Source organism: Eptatretus burgeri, chromosome 17 (assembly GCF_056783735.1).
Source record: "Eptatretus burgeri isolate ZD-2024b chromosome 17, Ebu_testis_v1, whole genome shotgun sequence".
Lineage (NCBI taxonomy): Eukaryota > Metazoa > Chordata > Myxini > Myxiniformes > Myxinidae > Eptatretus > Eptatretus burgeri.
Window position 1 is genome coordinate 9,337,414 of NC_140977.1, and position 23,375 is coordinate 9,360,788.

General features: G+C 45.1%; 1 protein-coding gene across 1 annotated transcript in view; it reads left to right on the forward strand.

Moving 5' to 3' along the window:
- Window positions 1-23,375, forward strand: part of LOC147009261 (uncharacterized) — a 73,879-nt gene that overhangs the window by 45,068 nt on the left and 5,436 nt on the right. Inside the window, exons 2-5 of the mRNA XM_085861161.1 lie at window positions 9,687-9,854; window positions 9,944-9,997; window positions 13,120-13,172; window positions 19,147-19,199. Of these exons, the coding sequence (XP_085717287.1) occupies window positions 9,697-9,854; window positions 9,944-9,997; window positions 13,120-13,172; window positions 19,147-19,199 (318 nt within the window). The 5' untranslated portion in view covers window positions 9,687-9,696. The remainder of the gene's footprint in view (window positions 1-9,686; window positions 9,855-9,943; window positions 9,998-13,119; window positions 13,173-19,146; window positions 19,200-23,375) is intronic.

Consider the following 23,375-nt stretch of genomic DNA (forward strand, 5'->3'; position numbering starts at 1 on the left):
ACCCGAGTGATCTTCATAATAAGCATAAAGATCTTCCTTTTGCATGTGAGAAAGAAACCCCAAAGAAAGAATGGTTAAGTGATTATCATAAAAGTTTTAATATTAAAGGTAAATCAACAGAAAAGTTATTAACAACATTCTATGATAAAGAGGGATATGTTTTGCATCAGGGAAGCTTAAAACAGTTTTTGAGAGAAGGATTGAGAGTAGCTAAAATTCATAGAGTTTTAAAATTTAAACAAAGTCCTTGGGTGAAAAAGTATATTCAATTCAATACAGATATGAGAGCAAATACAAAAGTAAAATTTGAAGGGGACTTTTATAAATTAATGAATAATGCTGTATTTGGAAAGACTATGGAAAATGTTAGAAACAGGCAAAACATTAGATTCGCAACATCTTGGAAAGAAGCTTCGAGATTGATAAATAAACCAAGTTTTGAGAGAGAAGAGGTTTTTTCAGAGAACTTTTCTGCAATTCATATGAAAAAGGAAAGTATTGTAATGGATAAACCAATTTATATTGGAACAGCAGTTCTTGATTTATCAAAGATATTGATGTATGATTATTTGTATAATGACTTAAAGAAAGAGTATGGTGAAAATGTTTCATTGTTGTATATGGACACTGATAGTTTTATCCTAGATATAAAAACTGATGATGTTTATGAAGATATGAAGAAAAATATTGGAGTATATGACACAAGTAATTTCAGCAAGAAGAGTGAGTTATTTTCCAAAAAGAATGAAAAGGTTATTGGTAAATTTAAGGATGAGTTGGGTGGAAAAGTAATGAGTGAGTTTATTGGATTGAGAGCAAAGGCATATGCTTATAAGTATGGTGATCAGATTGATAAGAGGTTAAAGGGAATAAAGAAATATGTAATAAAGAAATCAATAACTTTTAGAAATTATTATAATTGTTTGATGAATAAGAAAGAAGAATATAGGAAAATGAATACAATAAGAAGTTATAAACATAACATATATAGTGAAGAAGTAAATAAAAAGGCATTAGGAGCCTTTGATGATAAGAGATTTATTTTAGATAATGGAATAGATTGTGTTCCATATGGATATTGTATGATAGAGTGAATAGAATAGATTGTGTTTTAACGATGGGAAGATGGGTTAGGGTTTTTTAAGGGCTACACTTGGTTTTTTCGCAATATATAAATGGTTAAACCAAGTATTAATCAAACTAAAGAGTGGAGAAAATCTCAGTCTTGGTATATAAATGGAAAACATAATGAATGTGAAAAATATCAAACAAGTCTTATTGAAAAAATAACTAAAACAAAGGTAAAGAAAACAAATAAGCGAATCAATTTAAAAACTAGTAAGTTAGAGGATGTAAAGAAAAAAATGAATATCCTTGAATGGACTGAAAACTTTGATAGTTATCAATTGAACAATGAAAAAACAATTTACTATAATCTCAAAATGATATGTGGCTCAGGAGGTGGCCAAACAAGAGCATTAAGAGAAGTTTATCATTTCGTAATGGCACAAAAGGGGTATCTTAAAAAATATAAAGATTCAAATGTTTTGTTTGTCAATATTTTAGATGGGGATTATTGTGCAAAGAAAATTGAACTATTGAAGGAATTTGAGAATGAACAAATCTTTATAGGTTCAATGAGTGAGCTGATCAACCTCCAGGTTAAAAGGGGAGACAAATAAATATACCTTGGGATAGCCTGGTTATATATATACAAAGCCTGGTGTTGGCTTAGTGGTTAGGGTGGCGGCTTGGGATCCCAGTGTCCCGAGTTCGAATCCCGCTCAGCTGCTGAATTAACACCAGGGGGTTGACTCAGCCTGTCATCCTTCCGAGGTCGGCGAAATGAGTACCAGTATACTGGTCCCGGTGTATGCCCCGGTTAGAATAGGTGTACCATATCCCTGTGTTGTAAGAGGAGTCCAGGAAGGGCATCCGACCATAAAACATTGCCTCACAAAAAGCCAAACCCCTGCACAGCAGGGAAAAACGGATAAAAAGGGGGTTTATTTTAGGGGAAAAAAAAGGGAATCGCTGAAAATCCCCCATTCATTTACATGGGGAAAAGTGAGCTAGAACCAGTATATTCACCCTACTGACGTCACCCGGGTTTCACTCCCGCAAGCGCTATGACCGGGTTTCACTCCCGCAAGCGCGCACGTGACGGCCTCGTGCGTTGCACGGCACGAACCTCGCGCTCGCTGCCGTGCAAACCCGGTGCGGTCCGCATTACGGCTACGGCCGCTACCCGGCCCTTGTCCATCTGTCGCCGTCGTCGTCTCCATTCCACCCACGCACACCTGCGTGTTACGATGCTCACACACCACGACATGACATTCACCCCGGGAGACGAGGCTGCATGTTCGCACATGCCCACCGTCATCTCCCTTGCATACCGCTCTCTCACACACACGGTCTCTCTTGCACTCGGCCGTTCACTCACGCATGCCCTTTCACTCGCAAACGTGGTTCCCACTCACACACGGTGTGCTGGGGGGGCACGCACTCCGGTACACTCACAACCACACCACTCACACACGGGGCCGCACTCACACCTTTCTCCACACACACTGGGGAATCGGGTCACCTCTAGGGCTCCCTGCACCTCCATGCCCCCCAACCTCTGCGTGCACCTGTCCACAGTACTCGCCCCCTCGAACTCGCTCGACACGACCGAACCCATCTGGTCGTGACTCGCTTCAAGGGAGAATAGCGTCTCCCTCCGTTCCCGAAGGAGGCTATCCAGCTGCTCGCACCGGGTCCCCACACGTTCTGCCATCTCGCCCCCATCGTCCTCCACTACCTCCGTGTGTGTGTTCGTCCTCAACCCGTCCTTATCGTGCAGTCTCGACTCAACTTTTTCTATCTCCCGAGTCTCTGTACATTTGATTTCTGTTGTCTCTTTGTGTCTATTAGTTTCTTCCTGGATCCTCGTCTCTGTTTCCTCCTTCGTTTTATTTAATTCATTCTCGACTCGGTCTATCTCCCGTGTCTCTGGCAATATTTCTACTTCCCTCTTTGTCTCTGTTGCTTCCCTCTTCTCCATTTTTATTTGTGTCTCCTTTATTAGGGTTGGTCCTAACTGTTCCTTCATCCGACGAGTGGTGTCGATCAAGTCCTGCACCACCGACATTGCTCCTTGTGGTGCTGTCACACATCCCACCTTATTGCATTGTTCTACTTCCTGGCCCGTTTTGAGTCGTTCCTCCGCTCGGAACTACCTGAGTTCTTCGTTCTCCCTCTGGAATTTTTCAATCTCCATGGACTCCAATCTTGCTCCCTGTTTTAGTTGTTCAATTTCAAACACACATTGTTCTTGTTTTCTACCCCACAGTTTCTCCTGCTCCTCATTTTCCAATCTCATCGTTTCTTTCAATTGGCTCATTTCCTTCCTGTGCTTCATTCGCTGTTCTCTCTACTCTTCCTTGTTTCCTCTCCTGTCCTTCCTTCTCCAGTTTCATGGTTTGCCTCATTTGGTTAATCTCCTTTTTGTGTTTCATTTGCTGCTGTCTCATTACTCTTCCTTCATTACTCTTTCTTGCATCGCATTCTTAAATCTGGCCTTTGCTTCCAGCTGTTCGATCTGTACAGTGTGGTTCCTTAACGTTTCATTATCTGATGTCGTTCTTTCTTCTCTCACCATCCTCAACTCATTTTGTAATTCCGTCTCTTTGTTTTGGTGTGTCTGTAACTCAGAAGCTTTCTTTTCAAATTCCTTTCTCATTTCCACACACTCCGACCTTGCATTGGCTTCTAATTGTTCGATCTGTACAGTGTGGTTCCTTCACGTTTCCAGCTCGTCTTGTAATTCCCTTTCTTTGTTTTCGTGTTTCAGTATCTCAGAATTTTTTTTTTCTAATTCCTCCCTCAATTTGCATGCTTCTTCACTCATTTCATCCCTTCTTTCCACTGCTTCCCTCCTCAATTCGTCCCTTTTTTTTTTTTTTTTTACTGTATTCCTTTAGTTTTTTCTGCCATTCCTTTCCCATTCTTATCTCCCCTTCCAGGATTTCTCTTTTAAACTGGCTTGCCCTTACCTCTCGCTTCAGTAGTTCCAATTCCCCATCTTGTTTGCGTTTTTCCTTTTCGAGCTTTGTTTTCCTTTCTCCTTCCTTCCTCATTTCTCCCTGCAGTTCTTCGAACTGTTCTGACTTTTCCAGCAATTCCTCCATCCTTTCCTCCAGCTGTCCCTCTCCTCTTTTAATCTTCTGTTCTCGGCTTTCTCTTTCCTGATTGCCTGTTCTTATCTCTTCCTTCAATTGTTCCAACTCCCCATCGTGTTCACATTTTTTCTCAGCCAACTGTATTTCCCTCACTCTCCCCTCAAGTTCTTTGAACTGCCTTGCCCCCTCCAATATTTTTTCCATTAGTAGTTTTACTTCCAAATCGTGCTCCTTTTGTTTCTTTTCGAGCTCGGTTTTCCATTCTTCCTCGAAGTTCTTTCTATCCTGGGAGTTACCAATCTGTTCTTCCTCTATTCTTTTGTTCAGTTTGCTCTTTGCATATTCCAACTGATGGGTATACCACACTACCAAATTCTTTTTCCCACAAAGTTTGTCGACTCTGTTGGCTAGGTCATGTTTTTGCCACCGAATTCGTTCCAGTAAATCGTCCAATCGCTGTGTCCCCCCGTACATGTAATTTTTCTGAAGCTCGTCTGCGTGCCATTGTGACTCGTCCACTCCACTTTGCACCTCCTCAATATATTCTTCATAACTCTTCACCTTTTCCAAGACATCCCCCAATTGTGCCTGAAGCCTGCCAATGCTCGCATAGTCATCCTGCCACGCCTGCCATGGCACATGCCGTGACCACGTGGTTTGAACCGGTGACTGGGAGCTCACGCCTCGTGCTGTGCCGTTAGTTGTGCTATTAATATCAGCCCGCTTCGTGCTGCGCTGAGGTGCGATCGCGCTGCCATTGTGCGACTCCGTTTGCCGGCAAAGTTCGTGCTCAAGCCGCTCGCACTGACCACAGTTAGTGGTGGGGTTATAATTATAAAAAGAACCGACCCGGGCCATGGATCCTACATTGAAACACATATTTAATACCCCCGGCTCCCGCTCGCCTTGAAACGCCATCTTATTTCAGGTAAGCGATTTAATTTAAATTGCTCGTAATTTGGAGGGAATCGGTGGTCGCTCCACTCACCCCTGAACTGATTCCCGTGAATTTAGCTTGGAGGCGGGAGAGTTTGTTTCCCGCTCGCTGACACCAATGTTGTGAGGAGGGGGATGAGTTCGTATCCGACGACCTGACGCCAATGTTGCGAATTCTGGCCCGCCCGGCGTGCGATCGGCCACGTAACTCAAATGGCGGCTCAATGAACTCAATGTAACTCAACAAACTCAAATTCGTTCCGTATTACGGGGATAACCGAACGGAGATATCGTCGGCCTTGACGGTTCCGATTAATTACCGGGTGTTTTAAAACCCACTATTAATCCCTTACGTGATGCAAGATGGAGATTCAGCAAAGGAAAGGACGCAGCGAAACGGAGAACAATTGGACAAGCACACTTTTATTTCACACACACCAGCACGTATATACAGCCATACAGTAATGCACATATAAAAGCAAGGACACAACGCAGAGCTACAACCGAATATAATTATTACACAGGGACACTTAAACTGTTCTACTTGACCAGACTGGCGCCACACACACACATTTACACCAAACCCCAAAAGAAAATGGAAGTGCGACTTCCCTGAGCGCGTCGAGTCCTCCTCCCGCGACCTCAGCTCCCAGCTCCTCCGGCGTGGTCGGTGAGCTCGTGCCTCGCGCCGCACGTGTGGTCCGCTCGACAGCACGGACGGGGTTTTTTCGGCGCTATTTTCCACGCTCGCTCCCGGGGTCCCAGGGCTCGCGTGAGGATCAAAGAAGCAAGGCCAAACGACGGCAAGATGAACCCATAGGAACAAGAACCCGACTGGAACAAGAACCCGACAAGAAGCCCCCCGAACCCTCCTCGTCCATTCCTTTTGTAGCGCAGGGCCCCGTCCTTTGCCCCACCCCGTGTCTGGCTCCACCTCCCTTCTGGAAGCTTCCTACAAAGGGGCGTGCCCTCTCGTTCCCCCCTCCCCGTGCCGTGCGGGGGGGGGGGGCGAGGAAAGTCAGTCTTGGCTCGAGGCCAGGGAATTATTCCCCAAAAATCAGGCCCCCACCTTTTTTCACCTTTGACTTCTGGCCCAAATCGCACCTCCCCCATGCCAAAGCACAGGAAAAGCAGAAGGGAAAATCCCACAGGCGTTGTTGGTTTTCTTCCCCCCGCACCGTACGACGAGGGAAGAAAGATTCGGGCGGGAGATGCCTCTTCACACCCCGGCCGCCGCTGCCACTCCGCCCTCCCATCCGTCCCGCAGAGATCGTGACCGCACGGTGCTCGTTGAATGGCGAGTGGCGAAGATGTGGTAGCGTAGTTGTGGAAGGTGGCGTCGTGTAGTGAATGGCGTGATTGTTGAGATGTTGGTTGTGGCGATGTTCGTTGTTGTTCTTGCACCAAATTAACAATAGCCAAAGAAAAACGGCTAACCCAAAGCATCGCAGCCCGGATGAATCACACATATTCCCTCTATACAACGGGTTTGGGCTAACTACACATGAACTTACCGATATATCTCACCTGAGGACCCTTTATGGTGTAATGCGAATTTCCACAACCGTAACAATATATACATATTCTGGCATATTTTTATTTTTTCTTGTTTTATTGCCCTTTTAGAGCCTGGGACTATGAAATCCCCTAACAAAATGACTAGTTTATCAACAACTCATATTTACGTGTTTAAATTATTCAACTTATTACCACTAATCAATGTAAAAAAAATTGAGATGATCCGGGTGGATACTTAATAACAGCGGTTTTATCAAACTTTCCAACCCAAATGTCTGACTGCACGTCACAGTTTTTAAAAAAAATGCTTTTATTCTTCTGTACATCAGATTATTTTCACTAAAATTTATTTACAAATGGGGCACAGTGATATAGATATAATAGTATAAAAAAAATATTGAAAACATGCATGGCTTTGGTTTGGAGTAATTTTGCATTTTGTCCGACTGTACGTCACACTTTTTTGAATTTGATTAAAAAATTAATTTTCTTAAAAATTGTTTTAATATTTTTCCAGGTATTTAAAAAATATTTTATTAATTTAGAAGGCAGTTAAAACAGTTTTGGAGAATTTAGAGAGCTTTTTGTTACTCCCAGAATTGATTGAATTGAAAATTTACGTCCAAGAATTTGTTCGATAAATCTCTCTTTTAGTGCTTTTCAGCATCTGACAGTCACTGAATAGAGCAGTAATAAAGAAATAGGTATGTATTATTTCTTAATAATCCCAGAAATTGGTATTTTGATTATTAGATTAGTTGCTAGAATAAGTTACATACTCTGACCTTCATTTATTTTGCCAAAAAAGAAAAAAAAGAAAAATTAGGTAATTTCCTTGAAAACTCGCAAAACCATCAGAATAGGTACCCCTTCTTCAAAGTATCATATTTTGGTAGAAATATATGTCATTAAGCTATGGGTAATTCCATGGGAAAAGTTACCTGGTGGCTATTTTTTGAAAGTGCATTTTTCATTAAACCTTATATATCATATGACAGATCATGAATTGAAATAATTAAATTTTTGCAATATTAGCTTCACCAAGCAGTGTCTGTATACATTGTGGTAGCATCTCCGGACGTTTATTAATAAATGTCCGGAGATGTTACGTCCGTTACGCTCAGTTGTTACGTCCGTTACATTACATTTGCCATCGTACTGCCGACTCGGTATCATTAATTCCTCAAATAAATGCTGGGAATACAATGACGTACCTATACCAAGCTGCTATACCAGATTTAGTCTTCTGTCGTAGAACACTTCACAGAAATTTGTGAGCAAAACGATCATCATGCTAAACCGGGTATTTTGACGGTTACGTCCGTTACGAAGATTCATCATACCGTAGCACTCAGGCAAAAATTCTTAATCTCATATAATTACCATTTCCTGGCACCTTTGTGTTCACTGCGCAAAATAAACTTATACATTTGGTACGATAACCTTGTTCTTCATGAAATATTTTTGAGAACTGCCAATAAGTTCTGTCTGAATGTTACATCCGTTACGGTGGAATTACCCCTACACGGTTTTTTGTTCTGAACTCAGTTAGACTTACACTTTCAGGAAAATGTAGTGAAAAAACAATGGAACAAACTTCGTTTTTTGACATTTTTGAAACAGAATGGTAACCACTTACATGCGTTGAGCATGTACATTCGTGTCCTGCTCTGTGCGGTAATAAGGTGTCACGAGCTAAGCACGGGTCTGCCTTCGAGCACGTTCCGTACAGTCCGCGTGGATCCACCATGGCCCACGTGGTCAGCGCTCGCATTCACCCGATCTGTGTCAGAAATTGAGGGGAACGATCGGTTTATGATTATATGGAGGATTGGAATGAAAACAATATTGATATAAGTGTCAGATGGAGAAATGGAGGGAAAAGAGAATGCCGATAAAATTAGTCCAGAAATGGGTAGGAATGCGCTGCCCGTACTGAGATTTCCCAGCATTTGGACTCCAAATAAAAGGGTACGTTCCAATAGTAGTTCGGGTCTAAACTCGAAAGTGTATAATCTCAAAAGGATGTAAATGTCCAAGGGGTCTAAAGGGATCTGAAGTGTCTAAAAATGTAAAAGTGGTTTGAAGGGTCAAAAGTGCTAAATGGTCAGTCAAAAAGGGGGTTAAGGCTGTCTAGCATGACAAAAGGGAATGAAGAGTGGGTGATAAGGTCAAAGTGGTCTAAAGGGAGTCAAGGAACTTCAGGAGTATAAAGATCTAAAGATTCTGGGAGTCTGAAAAGGAATCTAGATGGTATAAAAGGACAAACGGAGTATGAAGGACTTTTCTCTCCTCAGAAACAGTTGTGCATAACTCCACCAAACTTGATAGTTATGATCACCAGATGGCAAGAATATGCAAGAGCATGATCATTTTTGGCTCCGGAGCTCCTGGGGTGGGGTCAAAAGGTGAAATAAAAAATGCAATGCAATAACGGGCACATTTCTAAACATCTTTGTCATGTCACGTTGGACATGCAATCAACATTGGTGACTCATGAAATGTGGAACAATTTTTCGATTTGATCACTGGTTCATGCCCCAGGGGTTGGGGACTTAGGGTCACAGGAGTCAAACCAGAAATATTTTAACCCTTTGAACCCTGAGCTCCTTGGATTTTCGGCTTCCCCATCCCGGGCTCGCTGGAGAAAAATCCGGCCGCTCGGGTCTACGGAGGTTTGAAGGCGCGGCTGGTAAACCCACTGCTTGGGTTTGTGGAGGTTTGAATAGTGGCCGGTATACCCACAGCTCGGCTGTATGGAGGTTTGAATCACGGCTGGTAAAACAGCTGCTCGGGTTCAAAGGGTTAAACTGAAAATTTGACATCAATCTTGTTGGAACATTTTCCCATCGTTCAACCTTGCTTTAGGTGGGAAGCGTGGGGATTTACGATGGCGTGCCATCAACCTCGCTCTCGTGTTTTGTTGTTTTATGTGTGGTGAATGGAGGAATGATCCATTAGAGTGCAAATGATTTGAAGGAAAGACTTGTTTAAATGGAGAATGTGAATGATATCTGGCTTAGCACATTTGTACTCAGTTGTGGATTGAAGAGTATTGTTCTTTTTCAGGGAAGCAAAGATGAGTCAGTCTCAAGATTCAGCAGATGTTGCGATGAACAAGCGATTGGGTTCACCAGATGTTGCTGTGAACGAGCGATTGGGTTCATCAGATGTTGCGATGAACGACCCAACACCGACAACTGCATCAAAGAAAGTCTCCCTGCGGAATTATCTAACGTAAATAAGTTACTTTGAAGCTCGTTTTTTGGATGTATCTTCCTCACAAAGTGTGCAACAAATTGACTTTTCCATCCTTTTCTCCTTAGGAAAATGTACAAAAGATTTAAAAGGACGTGGAAAGGTGCTGCTGGACATTCCACGTAAGTAATGGGAAAAATACAGGATGTCATGATGTGAAACGCCCAAACAAGTAAATGATATTCCTCTTGGAGAGAAGGATTAAACATCACCCTGTCATATCTTAATCACATTTTACTCAATTATTGTTTTCTGTACCATGGATTAGGGGTTGTGGGGTTGGGGTACCTTGAGGTGCTGGCACTCTCCTCTGACCTGTCTCGCCTGGATTGGAATCTGGACCCATATATAAAGGGTCATCCTGGTGCTTTACATGAAGGGTGATAGATCAATGATAGTGCCTTTTTTATTTTATTTAATTTAATTTTTTTGGATACAAAGTTGAGTCTCGTGGAAGAACTGGAATGTGGAACAGGTCATGACCAAACAGAACAAAATGAACAGTAAAAAAGAGGAGGAAAGGCCAACAGCAGGGTTGAGGGACAACATAAAGAGAGACTTTGGTGTGGGGAGGATGCACGTGGTGAAGATGGTTCCAGGTGCAAACTCTGAGGAAGGAAAAACTGAAAACTTGGATAAAGATGGGTTGGGGCAGATTAATGGGGAAGAAAAGAGCTTGGGTTTCGATGGGGGGCTGGGGGGGGGGGTAATCTGTGATGGTGGTGAACAGCTTAACATCAAATTGTAACTTTGAAAAGCAAGGGAAAACATTCAACAACAAAATAATTATTCCACTGTATTTTAAAGTTTTCTTCAAAACTGAAATGCACGATGCATCATCAGTTACAGTTGTCAACTTACAATGAGCAGGTGCATGACATTACTCCAAAATAAATAAATAAATAAATAAACATCCAGAAGCACTTTCCACCAACAAGTGGCCTCGTGAAAACGACCAGCCCAAAGTTCTCCTGAAGATGCAAGAAGCACTTTAAAGTGGTCTTTGGGGGCTTTGTGTTCGCGCCTTGAGGTCTCGATATGGATCTTGAGTTGAATCCTCCATGACTCTGACCATCAGTCTGAGTGAATCATCTTCCACCCATCACAAAACTCGCTTCCTCTGCTTCCTCTGCATCGTCTGCCACTGTCTCTTCCTCTTCATCAGATTCTCCCAATTCTTCCTCTACCTTTTCCTCATGTTGCTCTCCAGCCTGCTTACTCTTTTTGGCCAAGTGATCAGCTGCCTTTTTTGCTTTCAACTTGGCACGCTTCACACGTTTACGTGCCGTGCGCCGGAGGCCTCTCACCATTCTTCTCCAAATTCTTCTCCGGGCGAGGTTTTGCAGTCCATTCCTTCATTCATTCTGGGATGACGACTGGTTGCTCTGAGAACGTAAAGCTCGAGGACCACTTGTTTTTTCGTTTGTGTATTTACTTCAAGGGGAGAGAATAAGGGTGATGAGGTTTGTTTGGTGACCGATGACCAGATCTCGAGAGCACATTCACTAGTCTGGCCCACATGGGCAGCCAATGTCTGTCTACCCCTCAATCCCAAATTAATCCTGGAATTGAGTGCAGTACTGTCTTTGAAATTTCCATTTTGACGAAACCTTAAACTGTTTCACCAACCCATTTGCGCACTTCCCTCTTGATGCTTGGATCCAAAAGTGGAAAATGAAAAACATGTGATTTCAATGATGCTCACATCCACTTCGCAATGGCACGCATTTCTTGGCCTCGTTGTGCAGATACTTAGTCGGGTTGTGGTCAAGTCAGGTTGTTGACTGTCTGGATATTGAATACACAGAAAGAACCTGTGATGGTTGAAGGCCCCAAGAGGGCATCGTGCACCTCTGGGGCGAATAAAAGCACATACACACGGAATTTGAGTGAGAAATATCTTGTTATTCTGTTTTGCAATGAAATCAATTTGCATTCATGGGATAAATATGCATTGCAAGTGTGAGTTAGCATAGGTTTCTGTTCTTTTCTCCCCTATTTACCTTGTCTGTCCTCTACATTTCGCAACACATGCACTCTCACTCACTTTCAGATTCATTACCTGCCTCATAACGAGTGCAATTGCAGGGCTTTAGCAGAGTGGTGGAACCTCTCAAGTGACAACAGGAATGTTTTGAAGCTTCTTTAAGCTTCCCCCCCAAACCTTCCCCCACAAACTTTCTCATCCCAGGCGTGATTCCGCTGCGATGCGGCTCCGCCAATCAGGTGCGGCCACATCAAAGGAGAAGTTGCTTCACAACAGCCAGGAAAGGAGGGGTTTGGGTGGGGGTGGGGGGGTGATAGAAGGAGAGATGCGCAAGCCGTTCAAAGCCTTTTCCCTTGGAGCTTTTTCCACCTTTCATCTTTTCCGCTTGAATGCGTCAAGCTCGACAGAGTTTTTCCCTTCCACTCACTTCGACTTTCACTCTGCTTTGCGCTTTTGTTACATTCTTCCACACCTTCAACCTCTCCACTCAATTTATTTCCATGTATGCGTTTTCCCACAGGCCGCAACGTGTCTTCTCCTTTGCTTTTCTTTGTTCATACTTTCTGTGGCTTTTACTGACGCACTTACGGACCCAGTGCGTCTGCTCCGCACCAAGTCCATTGCCACACTGCCACGTTTTCCCTCGCACCAATGAAACGAGATATCCCGGAGCCACGCAGGTCATCGCGTTGGAACGGATGAACCTCCCTCAGTTTCCCCACATGACCGGGTGCTGCCACAGGAGGGAGAGAGGAACCGTGAGGGAGGCGAGCCTGAATCGCCGAGCAGTGTGCTCAGTCACCTTCATTGAGGTTGCTGAACATGTGCCGGAGCACGTATAAGACCCCGCACTTATCTTTCGCACACTATATTTCTTCCTGGGACAATTGGTCTGAGTAGGGAATTGTAACGGTAGTCCATAGAGATTACATAAGAGAGTGGCGTTGGTTCGCTCAGCCAATGAAGTAGCCACCACGTAGTTTCCTGCACGCGTCCCCATCTGCTTCGTTCATTTCACAGGTATGGTAAACCGACCCTGGGCACGAAGATCCGGCCAGAAGTGAGTGTTGTTGATGGCGTCGGTGGTCTTTTTATAGACATGTCGGTTCGGAGTTATCTGCCCGCGTGCCCATCACAAACTGATGCGGTTTCATGATCACTGACCTGACTGTATTTTCATTCTGCATATTGCATTTTATTTGTAACATTTTTGTAAGTGCAGTTTTACAAAATCTATTTTTTCATTATTTTCTTTAGGAATTCAAAGCCCCACGTGGGAAAAGCATCTTTTCAGCAAGAACCACCAACAGGTGAGGTGTGAGAGTTGTTGAGGATTAAATGATTTTCACTAAATGAATGCCGTGTCTTGGTTATGCATATTTTGCATGTGTTGGGATATTTAAGGACCAGTAAAAGGTTGTTGGTGTTTTAAAATATATATTTTTGTGTGGGGGAAGGGGGAGTTACCAGATCTGGTGGAGGTGTGCGCTCCACCGAGTGCCCTTCTGGTTCTAAATGTGATGTAAGTGGAGAACACCTGTTCGCACGTGTAGCTCGATCCAAACATTGTTATTCGAGGTAAAGTGACATTGTTCACTGTGCTGTACGTAAGTAGAAGTTCATTCCAAGTTTACGCAATGAGGTTATCGTCCCCTATCCCATGGTAACTTCTTCAGGTTAGTGTTTACAACAAAACACATGCCCCCTCCCCTGAGGGGAAGAAAATGAAATAACAAATAAATAAATAAATAAAACTTCAAAATTAAAGAAATACAAAAAAAACATTTTTTTTATTTCATAAATTAAAAACTTTTTTTTGTATTTTCTTCCTTGGATATCGTGTGGATGGGTTGGTGTGGTGTTTGCTCAGGCATGAAGGGCTGACTTGGGCTGAAGGGCCTCTTCCTGTGTTGGATTTCCTTGTTGAGGAAACAAACAGGAAACGCTCCCTTCCCCAAAATCCACAATGGTACGGTCCATAGAAAAGATTTGTTGGAGGCTGAAAAGATACACCATCCCCTTCCCTAAAATCCACCATGGTACGGTCTATAGAAAAGCTTGTTCGGAGGCTTCAAATATTCACCATCCCCACCCCAAAATCCACAATGGTACGGTCCCCAGACAAGTTTGGCAAGTGGTCTCTCCCTCTGACTCCCCATTTATTAATCTCTTTCCTTCTTCCTCAGACTTTGTTGCCACTTCCAACACAATAAATCCGTTTGGGAAGTTGTCACAAGAGGATCGAGTCAAACTCCAAACGACGGTCCAGACAGAACTGGTTTAAATGGATCCTGCCATGTTGTGAAGCGGTGCCGAGCACTCCGTTCCGTGAGAGTGCTTGCTTGAGTGTTTTGAATCCAGAAAGCAGCTTACCAACGGAACACACCCCTGGTTTCAAAAGCCCTTTTCAGTGGCCTGCACGTTCATAGGAACGTGTCAACACGTTAATATCATGTACATGTCGAGCACACTGTAATTTTCAACCAATTCATGGAGAAACATTTATTGTGTACGTAATATATAGACGGCGACCAACGACCACAACTCGACAGTGGAGCATCGCAGAGGGTCGTGCGACGGCTCTTTACATTCGGAGGAGTCTCTTGTACACTGTGGACCCTGGTCTTGCCCCCCTCAGAGAACCGTTTCTTTGTCAGCATGAAATGTGAATATCTCATATTTGGTCTTTTCAGTACAAATTATTCACAAGGCGATAATTAATCGATATATCGATCAATGCTCGATCTATATCTATCGATCCATTTATATTGTGTGATAGAGGAGTGAATCAAACTATTTATGATCAATCAAAACTGCAATGTCGGGATGACAAACCACAGTCAAACAAAATGCAGACACGTACGATGTACAACGTGGACATAAGTACTTACGTTACCAATCGCTAAACCGTGATTTTCGCTTCGTGAGCGCAGAGTAACAATGTATTCATCCAGTCTCAGGGCAAACAATGACCTGCACTGAGAAATGTTCAAAATAATTAGTGTGGATACCTTTCCCAATCCATACTCTCACTAGTACCTTACACAATCCATACTCTCACTAGTACCTTAACAATCCATACTCTCACGAGTACCTTACACAATCCATACTCTCACGAGTACCTTACCCAATCAATACTCTCACGAGTACCTTACACAATCCATACTCTCACTAGTACCTTCTGTGGTATAGCCTGCGGGCCTGCGGGGCAGGGCATGATGATGGGGGGAGTGGTCGTCGTGAGCATCGGGTCTGCCAGGGATATAAGGAGTGCGCGCCGCCTGAGGCGTTGTAGTGGTGCCGTAGTGCCACGGCTCGTGAGTGTGTTGAGTACGTAATAAAGGAGAGCCGCGGGCAAAGTACGCCCGCGCTCGCGCTTGTACACCACAGCCGGGCTCGACTGTTCCCCCGCTCGTGTCTGCCTGCTAAGCATCTCTACCACGACACTACAGTTGGCTGACGAGGATCTTCGGATCGGCGTGTGCAGGGTGGTGGCGTTCGGATCGGCAGCGAATAACCCGTGCGGTTCCAGGCTACGGAGCCAAGGGTCTCGCCAGCACGAGCATGGCAGAAGAGATGACTTCGAGTTGTTTTCTGAACAATTGGGTTGCTACTTCCGCGCGAATGATGTAGATGATGGAGAAAAACGCAAGTCGATCTTGCTCGCCTCGCTATCAACGGAGCACTACCGGCTGCTGAGTGATTTGGTGGCTCCAGATAAGCCCAGTGATGACGAGCTATCGTTTCAGGACATCGTGGCGAAAATGAAGACCCACTTGGCGCCAGAGAAGTCGGTGCAGCTCGCGCGGTTCCAGTTCGATCACCTCGCGAAGGGTGCCGAGGAGCGCGTTGCAGATTTCGTAGCACGGGTGAAGCATTCGGCCGTGCCTTGCAAGTTCACGGCAGAGGAGCGTCCGGCACGACTCAGAGATAGTTTTATTTCTGGTCTGCGAGACGCGAAGATGGTAGCAGCCATCCTGCGGATGACCGACGTCACATTCGACTCGGCGTTCGGGACTGCTTCGTCTGTCGAGCAGACACTCACGGATGTCCGCACCATCGCTGGCCAGGACGTAATGAGTAGCTCCAGCTGGGGCATGTCGGCTGATCCCGAGGTCCACACGGTGACCCAGGTTCCGCAGGTCGCACATTCCGGAGTTCACGCGATGACCCAGGCGCCACAGGTCGCGCATTCCGGGGTCCGCGCGATGACCCAGGTGCCGCAGGTCGCATGCGCGTCTGGCGGTGCGGGACGAGGGCGCGCACCGCCGCACGGTCGCACCGGGAGTGAGGTGGATTTCCAGGGGTGCTGGGGGTGTGGTGGTCCGCACCTGCGACGAATGTGCCCGTATAAGAACACCGTTTGTTTGCATTGTCACAAGGTGGGACATTTGAAGCGTGTGTGTCGGATGGCGGGGGCCTCCGTTGGGGTCTTGGATGGCGAGGTGCGGGAGGACCCCAGTGACCTGGAGATCGGCCTGCAGCCGGGGCATGGCGATGCCGGCGGGCCGGAGCAGGAGATGCAACCACGGTTGAGTCTGTTTTCCGTTGGTCCGGAGGTGACGACACCGTTCACGGTGGAGGTCGAAGTGAATGGCGAGCCGACCGTGTTTTGCGTGAACACCGGGGCTGCAGTGTCGGTCATGGGCGAGCAGGCGGCTCGTGGTCTTCGCGGTGTTCGCCTAGTCGAGACGACCTTGTCGCTGTACACGTACACCGGTGAAGCGATTGCACCGCTTGCGATGGCCGACGTCTCGGTGCGCTACCGAGGTCGACGCGCCCTACTCTCGGTGTTCGTGGTGCGAGGGGAGGGGCCCGCCCTTTTGGGTCGGGACTGGCTGGCGCACCTCGGGCTGGATCTCCAGTTCGTACCTCCAGGTGTGCCGGTGCTCTCTTCGGTGCTTTCGTCGAGCCCCGAGGGCGAGGTTCTGGCGGCGGGAGCCGCATCGATGCAACGGGAGCGGCCGTTCGTTGCTGCCTGCAACGGTGATGTGCGGTTCGGGAGCAGCGGGAGCCGTGCCAGCTCTCGCGATGAGTTCTCGCGCTTCGGCGGCGTTCATGAGGCAATGCGCGCCTGTGTTGTTCGGGCAGCTTCGACGGCGAGTTGCGGCGGGGCCGTCGCGTTCAAGGAAGTCACGGGTCGCGACATTGAGTCGACAACCAAGAGACGGACTCGTGATGTGGGTTATGGGTTGCTGTTCATTGCATATTTGTTTTTCATTGCTCTAGTGATGCGGTTTAACGTTGTTGAAATAAATGCCAACAGTTCCTATGTGAGAGTGGGTTTGGCGGAGATCAATCGATGGGTTTTGCAGTATGGTCAATGTGATGTGAAGGCTTTGGGAGCGGTGGTGGCAAATAAAGAGGTTTCATTGGCCTCCAGTTGCCCCAGGCCACGGGTAGTTGCTTTGTCATGTGCAGGGATTTTGCCGAAAGAACGCGCTGTACGGAAAAATGAGTTTGCAATGGTTCCAATGATGTTCCTATTGATTTATGACGAGCCGATGGTTGAAGTGTGGTTTGAATGGAGTTGCTACCGTCTAACTGCCGTGTGGGTCTCGGAGATCCACTCGGAGCCAGGGCTAGTGCGCTGGCCAGTGTTACCCCCACCTCTGGTTTCGGCAAGGTCAGACGTGCCTGGCGCCGGGGGCGCAGCTCTCTGTGTTCGCTCAAGGCCGTTTAGGCGGGCGTTGGCATCTCAACTGATTGTGGTGCGTGGTTTGTTGGGGGGCATTGGTTGCATCCAGCCAGCGGCGCTGTTCAGCGCCCCCATCCAAGGTCAATCGAGTCTGGCGCTGGCACCACGGCTTCCAGACAGCGGGCTTCCGGCCTCGGAATGTTTATCCGCTTCGGGTCTGGCTGGGGGAGATGTGCCGCCTGGTGGGCCGGAGGCGTTTGATGGTGCCGGGGGAGGTTTGCTCGGGAGGTCGCCGCGACCTCGCCAAGGGCCATGTAAGCGTGAGCCGCCTGGGGGCGTTTTTGCTGCGTAGTGCTGCTGTGCTTCTCGCCTTGCTGCTTCATATCGGTAACACGGTCAGAGTTTGGTAGGTGCTTTGTGCAGCTCAGTCTTCGGAACCTGGCCGTTGCTGCTTCTCTCGCTCGCATCCACACGTTATATGATGTGATGTGCTTTTATACTTTGCTGTTTTTTTTTTTGTTTTTTTTTTTGCACCTTGTCTGCTTTGATACCGTGGTATTTCGTGCTACTTATGCTTATTATCATGCTGATCATTTAATAATCATGGTTTTAGGAGGGAGGAGTGTGGTATAGCCTGCGGGCCTGCGGGGCAGGGCATGATGATGGGGGGAGTGGTCGTCGTGAGAATCGGGTCTGCCAGGGATATAAGGAGTGCGCGCCGCCTGAGGCGTTGTAGTGGTGCCGTAGTGCCACGGCTCGTGAGTGTGTTGAGTACGTAATAAAGGAGAGCCGCGGGCAAAGTACGCCCGCGCTCGCGCTTGTACACCACAGCCGGGCTCGACTGTTCCCCCGCTCGTGTCTGCCTGCTAAGCATCTCTACCACGACACTACACCTTCCACAATCCATACTCTCACTGCCTTACACAATCCATACTCTCACTAGTACCTTACACACTCCATACCCTCACTTGTACCTTGCACAATCCAAACTCTTACGAGTACCTTACACAATCCATGCTCTCACTAGTACCTGACACAATCCGTACTCTCACTAGTACCTTACACAATCCATACTCTTACTAGTATGTTACACAATCCACACTCTCACGAGTACCTTACACAATCCATACTCTCATGAGTACCTTACACAATCCGTACTCTCACTAGTACCTTACACAATCCATACTCTCATTGCCTTACACACTCCATACTCTCACTACTACCTTACACAATCCATACTCTCACGAGTACCTTACACACTCCATACCCTCACTAGTACCTTACACAATGCATACTCTTACTCGTACCTTACACAATCCACACTCTCACTAGTACCTTACACAATCCATACTCTCACTAGTACCTTACACAATCCATACTCTTACTCGTACCTTACACAATCCACACTCTCACTAGTACCTTACACAATCCGTACTCTCACTCGTACTCTCACTAGTACTTTACACAATCCGTACTCTCACTCGTACTCTCACTAGTACCTTACACAATCCGTACTCTCACTAGTACCTTACACAATCCGTACTCTCACTAGTAACTTACCCAATCCGTACTCTCACTCGCATTTTATTCGTAATATTTTTGTAAGTGCAGTTTTGCAAAATCTGTTTTTTCATTATTTTCTTCAGGAATTCAAATCCTCAAGTGGGAAAAGCATCTTTTCTGGAAGAGCTACCAACAGGTGAGGTGTGAGAGAGTTGAGGATTAAATGCTTTTCACTAAATGAATGCCGTGTCTCGGTTACGCATATTTTACATGTGTTGGGATATTTAAGGACCTGTAAAAGGTTGTTGGTGTTTTAAAAAATATATTTTTAACTTGCCGGTGGAGTCTGCTCGGTTCGTGGCTTCCTGTTCACGGTGACCCAGATGACTTTGCTCTCACCGCAGCAACCTTTCTCGTGCATGCTCCGATCATTTTGTTTTGTTCCTCGAGCAACACCATGGCGACGTTTTAACTGCTTTTCACCTCATTCCTTCACAATCGCAGCTTTAATAGTTTATCTCAAGTTTAATACCATCTTTCAACAGCTTGCAGGTGCATATTTTGCACTTTCAATTTTGCAGGTTTGTACATGAATCGTGACTCGCTTGGGATGACAGCAATAACTTATTTTCTCTTGGTCGAAACATATGTGTCTTTGACGTACCATCAGAAGTCAATGCCAATCTTTGCCTTTTGAACTTTTTCTGTAGTTTTGGCAAAGCAACTTTTTACCTTCTCCACTAAAAGTTGTGGCTGGAGGTTATGTCTCCACTCGTATCTGTTTGTTTGTCTGTCTGTCTGTGAGCAGGATATCTCAAAAAGTTGTGGACGGATTCGGCCGGAATTTGGTGGACAGGTTAAGTGTCTCACAAGAACGAATTGATTAGATTTTGGTGAAGATCCAGATCCGGGTATTAGAATTTTTAAAAGTGATTCTTCACCATTGAGAGATTGGGCCAACAACGATGTACAGCACGATATCTCAAAAAGTTGTGGACGAGTTATGACAAAACTTGGTGGATGAGTTGGTCGGTGACAAGAATAAGCCGATTAAACTTTGGTTCAGGTTTGGATCCAGATCCGACCTGTCGGTGGGATACAAAATGTAAACTGTTCATTCTGGCGGAGGTATGCGCTCCACTGAGTGCTGTTCTTTCTGAATGCCTTTCCTCTTCAGGTTTGGGTTGGTGAGGCAACCAATTTTTTTCAACCAAATGCTGAGAAATATTTGGAATCATTTCTGCTTTTCACGTAACACAAAACACACCAACACAAACAGACTTTCAAACTCACAGCACATTCAAAGTGACACATGTAACTTACATACGAACAGAACATGACAACAAGCTTGTCTCACCATCCTCATCATTGATTGAGGTCCCTGGAGTTATTTGTCATTTTGGTCCTTTGCTCTGCTAACCATTGTGGGAAATATGCTGAATGGATGTTTCAGGCATTGGCCCTTTTGATTTTAAGAAGTGTCTGAAATGCCACTTCTCCTTACCTCCCACGGCAATTCGCATACCACTCTCAATATTTGGTGAAGAAAATTTCACTGTTCTTGTTTTTTTCTCGACACAGACCTGTTATTGTTGTTATAAAGACAAGTTTTTCATTTGTGAGGCAACTATTGTGATTAGTTATAGATTCTCCCAAGTCCATGCATTTGATGTAAGATTTAATTACTGTCAGATTGGAGCAAGTTCAGAACCATGAGTTAAATAAGCCAGGCAATGAAGATTCTTCCAAATGTGACCCACGAGCAAATGAAATAGAAGATGATGATATCGCAGTGCAGAACAGTATGGATTAAGAAAAGGAAACCGCACCTTCTTACATGTTATTGCCAAGAAGAATCATTGTAATAAGTTGGAAAGAATGAAAATCGACTGAGCACGTACAGTATGTACATTGGCAGGTATAACCATCGCAAAGAAGCATCCGATCTGTAATATTTGGCCATGTTGAGTCTTTTTTTTTTTTTGGGGGGGATTTGACCTGACAACACCAAAACCAATGTTTCCATTTGAAACAATCCATTTTTCGGCCACCATCTTGGATTTCAAAATTGCCACCGTTTCATACCGATTTCAGTTAATATCTTGAAAAGTAAGCAAGATATTGTGTTGATTTCAATGGATATATCCACATTTTTGGGGTCGAGGAAAATGTTGGTGCAAGCAAAAATTGGCTGTGATGGCAGCCATCTTTGATAAGCCGCCATGTTGGATTCCAAGATGGCCACCACTGAAAAAGCAATCTCATGACCATAATTTTCACCTCCAGCTTGGCAATACGCTGTTGATATGGTGATTTTTCAACCAGTGTTAGCTACTTAGAGGGGTTAAGAAAATGATGGTGTGACAAGAACAATTTTCAATAGATCAAAAGAATGTGAACATTACATTAATTTTATCAGAAATTTGTTTACTGTATTTTCAGGTTGTAGCCCATAATGACTGACCGGCCAATTCTTAGGAAGGAATCCACACCCAATGACTGGCAACTTTGCATCCTGTGCAAGAGTCATGATGCAGCAAAAGGAACTCTTGTTCAGCCACGCTTCCGTCAGACAAGAATCTCTGCTTTTCTGTCAGATGGATAATGAGCAGCAGCTGTTTTCTGCCAGCACTGACAATGCTGGAAAGACTTCAGGATGATATAGAAAAGTCCAATGACCAACTTCTCAGAACTAGAATAAACTGTTGTATCTCGCCCAATGATGCCCATGCAATGTACATCAAGTATCATAAACCCTGCTGGACTAAACATGTTTTCCATGTTTTACGGGGTGAACTCACAGTTGAGAGACACAGAAAAAGATCGCCTTTTGCAATGGGCATGCTTGATTGAGTTGAGCCATGTCATTGGCATTCAAACGAGACACAAGGAATACCTCTCGATGGAGGGTATTGAAACTACCGACACAAATATGCTGGGTGGTCCCGATGCCTTAAAAAACCATGACTATCACCAACATATCGTCGATAGTGGTTGATAGAGAAAATCCTGTCTGAGTTGCCGACTGTAGCTTCAGTTCTTTAAAAAAAAACAGGAGAAAATCATCTGTACTCTACTCCCCAGAGGCTTGTAATGAAACACGAGTGCAATCAGCACTTGAAAGAGAGGAGGAGGAAATGAGTAATATGAATCTCATATACAAGGCAGCAGTTGTGATATGAAAGGCTATCACTGGTTTTGCAACAAAAACATCACTGGTGGCTCTTTAGGTAATATGCAAGTCACCAGCTTTGACAGTGATGTCCCTGCTGAACTGTATTCATTGATTCGCTGGGTAATGGTTGGACCAGTTTCCAAGCTACAGACGGAAAAGAGATCCCGCTTCGTTGATCTATCCGCGCTTACAGTGTGCCAAAACATGATGTATGGGTACAAATAAACACAACAGGTGCAAAACAAGCCAAAGGATTCTTCCACGGCATTTTGGGCTCCATACTACAGAGAAAATGCTCAGGTTAAAGGGCTGGCACTTACTGCACATCATGACACACAAAACAAATCACTGATTTAATTACTCAGTGCTCAAGGCTTTTGTATCCAATGCAATCATGTTCTTCAATTAGACTGCCATTTCTAATGCAGTTGTGGAAAACAGCAAGCTAACTTAAGCATTATATGTCGCACAATTTATAAAGACGGGAGCTTTTCCGTTCTTTGCTGCAGATAATGCAGACTTTGATGAAGATACCTCAGATGGTAAGGGTGCAACACATGGCACCATCATTGCCATGTACCAAAGAGTGACTGCAGATGGACAACCTTTAGCTCCACCACTTGACATTGTAGAATCGAAGAGCCTGACTATCACCATATCATGTTCCACTGTTAGAGTATAGTAAGCCCAAGCCACAGACAGTCAAGAGGGACACTGACGTCACTGTAAGCAAGACTGGCATCCCAGAAAAATACGAATTGACACACCTTGGATGGGTATTTGTATCCTTTCTTGCAAAGGCAAGAGATGGAGCAAGTAAGATACCTGGCTGGACAGGATTCAACTCATTGATTTCTTGAAGCCAACCTCAAATACATGTTGGTGCATTGCCTCTGCTTCCTGAAGAAGCCCATGACTAGTCAACACTGCTGACTGTAATTGTGCAGGTCAATCAGTTAAGACACATGGCAGTTGGAGATTCTCATCCCACAATAATAACTTTTGATCTTGCATTGGATGAAAAAGTGGTGCAGCTGTGAGATGCCAGACCTGATCTGAAGGATAAAGTTGTTCCAAGGCTAGGGCAACTGCATGTTGTGAAGGCTGCATTGAGGGCTATTGGCATATCCATGGAGAACTCTGGCATTGATGATGCTTGGGCTGAAGCTGACCTGGATGGCTCCGCCACAACAAGAC